Consider the following 2,538-nt stretch of genomic DNA (forward strand, 5'->3'; position numbering starts at 1 on the left):
TGTGCTTCCCCTGCATCCCAGGGTCAAACGGGCAAAGAAAACTCCAGGGCCCCCGAGAGAACCGACGCCAGGGCAGCAAAATTATCTTGGATTTCTCTTTGTAGTCCCGGTTTGAATTAAACCCCGCTTTCTACCGATGAAAACAATCTATTAAACCGCAGGAGAAGTGCTACGGTGCTGATGAATTTAAAACCTGATTTACTTCAAATTATGTAGCTACTAAGGCTGGGCACGTTCCAACCTACATAATCATGGCAAAGCACGTCAGCAGGAGCTAGGGCCCAGCGGCGCCCCTCACTGCCCCCACACCCACCAAAGGGGAAAGGCACCACTCCGGGTGGGGCAGGAGCGGGGGTTCACCTGGCCCTTTCCGGCAACCCCAAATGTGTTTAAATCTGCCCACACCTCATCCACCTAAGCCAACAAAACAGCGGGCCTCCAGAGCCCTGGGGAGGGCGCCCCGGGCTGGGGGCCGGTGGAGTTGCGGGGAGGGACGGGACAAGGGGTCCTACCTGCTGCCCCGCGCGAGCCACAGCTGCCTGCGCCGGAGGAGCCGCCGCCGCCGCCGCCGCCGCCGCCGAGCGCCCAGCGCCCCGCTCCATCCCCCCGCCGTCGGCTCCGCTCCCGCTCGCTGAGTCCTGGCTCTTCCCGGCCCTCGGCCCCGGGCGGCCCCTTCCCTTGGCCGGCAGCCCGAGGGTTCTCGGGCGGGGCCGTCTTCCCCGCGCCGGGCCTCGCGGTGCCCTCGGTCCTGCGAGCTGCTGCCACCGGGGCAACCCGGGGCGCGAGGCGACCGGGACTCCATCGCACCCCGATTCTGAGCCGGACCTGCGCCAGACCCAGGCGCCCCTTCGGCCGAAGGCGCGGACCCCGCGGCATTGAAGACTGGACAAGGGGACCCGGGACACAGGGCCCGGCAGAGGCAGAAGGCCGCGCCACCGCGCCTCGCCCGTGGTTTTCGATAAGGAAGAAACACGCGGTGCAGCCTCGGGAGCCACGGCTCCAACGGGGGACGTGTTAAATAATTTATTGACTATACAAAGTGATTCCTCTCAGGACGCGCGGCAGCGGCGGTCCCGATCCCGCGCCCACGCCGAGGACAGGGACGCGGGCGCTCTGGGGTCCCCGCACGCCGAGCCCGAGCCAGGCCGCTTTATAACTTATTCTGTAAAAATATATATACACACTCCGGCGCGGGCGGCTGGCGAGAGGCGCCGGCCCGCGTCCCGTACCCTGGTTGTCCGGCCTTGCCGCCGCGTCCTCACGAGGCGTCCCCCGCGCCGCCACCGCACGGGCTGACCAGCGCCAAGTTCGAGGGTTTGTGCTTCTTGAGCAGCCGCGTGATCTTCTCATCGTCCGAGTTGGGGTCCAGGGGCCGGTTGTACTCGTCGTCGTCCTCCGCGTCCGAGCCGCCCACCTTCAGCTTCTCGGCGTCCGAGTCCTGCTTCTTCTTAGCCGACGCCATCTCCGCGGCGTGCCGCTTGCGCCACTTTGTCCGCCGGTTCTGGAACCACACCTGGGGTGGAGGATGCCCATCAGGCGGCGCCTTCCAAAGCACCCGGCCCGCGGCAGCTTGGCCCCTCGGCGGCCCAGCCGGAGACGCCGCCGGCCGCAGAGGGACGCCCGAGGCCACCCCTCTAACCGGGCCGGGCCGCAGGGCTGGGCGCCCCCGGGACCGAGGCCAAGGCCGACGGCCTCTCGCAGACCGTTCGCAGGACGCGGGGGAGCGGGTGGGCCTCGGCGCAGCGGGACCCGCGGGGGGCCGCCCAGGCCGCAGACGCCTCACCTTGACTTGGCTCTCGGTCATACCCAGGGAGTAGGCGAGGCGCGCGCGCTCCGGCCCCGCCAGGTACTTGGTCTGCTCGAAAGTCTTCTCCAGCGCGAAGATCTGCTGGCCCGAGAAGGTCGGCCGCGAGTGCTTCTTCTTACCGTCCTTGTCCAGGACCCCGCTGGCCTGGGCTGCAAAGGAGGGCGGGTGAGCGCGGCCGGCGGCCCCGCGCCCGCGCGCGCCCCGCCGCCCCACGCCGAATCCGCGGGTGGGCCACTTACCCGGGCCGGCCAGGCGCGGGTCCCTCCAGGGCGAGCCCTGCACCACGCCAGGCCAGAAGATTGGCGGGCGCCCGGGCAACTCGGCCAGAGGCTTGGGGTAGCCGCGCGCCACGGCGGCCGCGGGCCCGAAGTAGACGCCGGCCGACGAGGCGAGCCCACTGAGACGGGGCAGGCCGCCCAGGAGGCCGCCGCCCGCCGCGCCCACGGGCCGCCCCAGGATGTCGCTGATGCCGTGCGGGGTGCCGAGCGGCAGCTGCGCGCCGAGGCCGCCCAGCGCGGGCGCCTTGAAGCCGGCCGGGCCCTGCAGCGCGTACGGGAACAGCGACGTCTTCATCTCGGCCATGTTGTGTAGCGCGGCCAGCGGCGCACTGCTCAGCACGAACGCGCCCGGGCGGTTAGCGTCCATGGGCGCCGCCGCCGCCGGCCCGGGCGCCCATCCGGGCCCCGCCGCCGCCGCCCGCGCCCGCCGGCCCGGGAAGTTTGCGGGCGACC

At 70.6% G+C, this 2,538-nt stretch overlaps 1 protein-coding gene across 1 annotated transcript; it reads right to left on the reverse strand.

Moving 5' to 3' along the window:
• Nucleotides 1–1,152: 1,152 nt before the first annotated feature.
• On the reverse strand, nucleotides 1,153–2,529 carry NKX6-2 (NK6 homeobox 2). Its single transcript, XM_029245174.1, has 3 exons — nucleotides 2,047–2,529; nucleotides 1,784–1,956; nucleotides 1,153–1,513 (listed from the first exon to the last, which is right to left on the reverse strand). Exons 1-3 carry the CDS (start codon nucleotides 2,450–2,452, stop codon nucleotides 1,259–1,261), a joined length of 834 nt encoding a protein of 277 aa, XP_029101007.1. The 5' UTR covers nucleotides 2,453–2,529; the 3' UTR covers nucleotides 1,153–1,258.
• Between the last annotated feature and the right edge of the window lie 9 nt (nucleotides 2,530–2,538).

This window comes from Monodon monoceros, unplaced genomic scaffold (assembly GCF_005190385.1).
Source record: "Monodon monoceros isolate NGI ecotype Baffin Bay Population unplaced genomic scaffold, NGI_Narwhal_1 Super_Scaffold_4, whole genome shotgun sequence".
Taxonomy (NCBI): Eukaryota; Metazoa; Chordata; class Mammalia; order Artiodactyla; family Monodontidae; genus Monodon; species Monodon monoceros.

Bases quoted from the DNA above. Each gene is read 5' to 3' on its own strand.
- NKX6-2 (XM_029245174.1), bottom strand. From the start codon at position 2,452: ATGGACGCTAACCGCCCGGGCGCGTTCGTGCTGAGCAGTGCGCCGCTG. The intron at 1,957-2,046 runs GTAAGTGGCCCA...CCTCCTTTGCAG, and splicing joins CCCGCGCCTGGCCGGCCCGG to CCCAGGCCAGCGGGGTCCTG. The intron at 1,514-1,783 runs GTGAGGCGTCTG...CCTCCACCCCAG, and splicing joins TGACCGAGAGCCAAGTCAAG to GTGTGGTTCCAGAACCGGCG.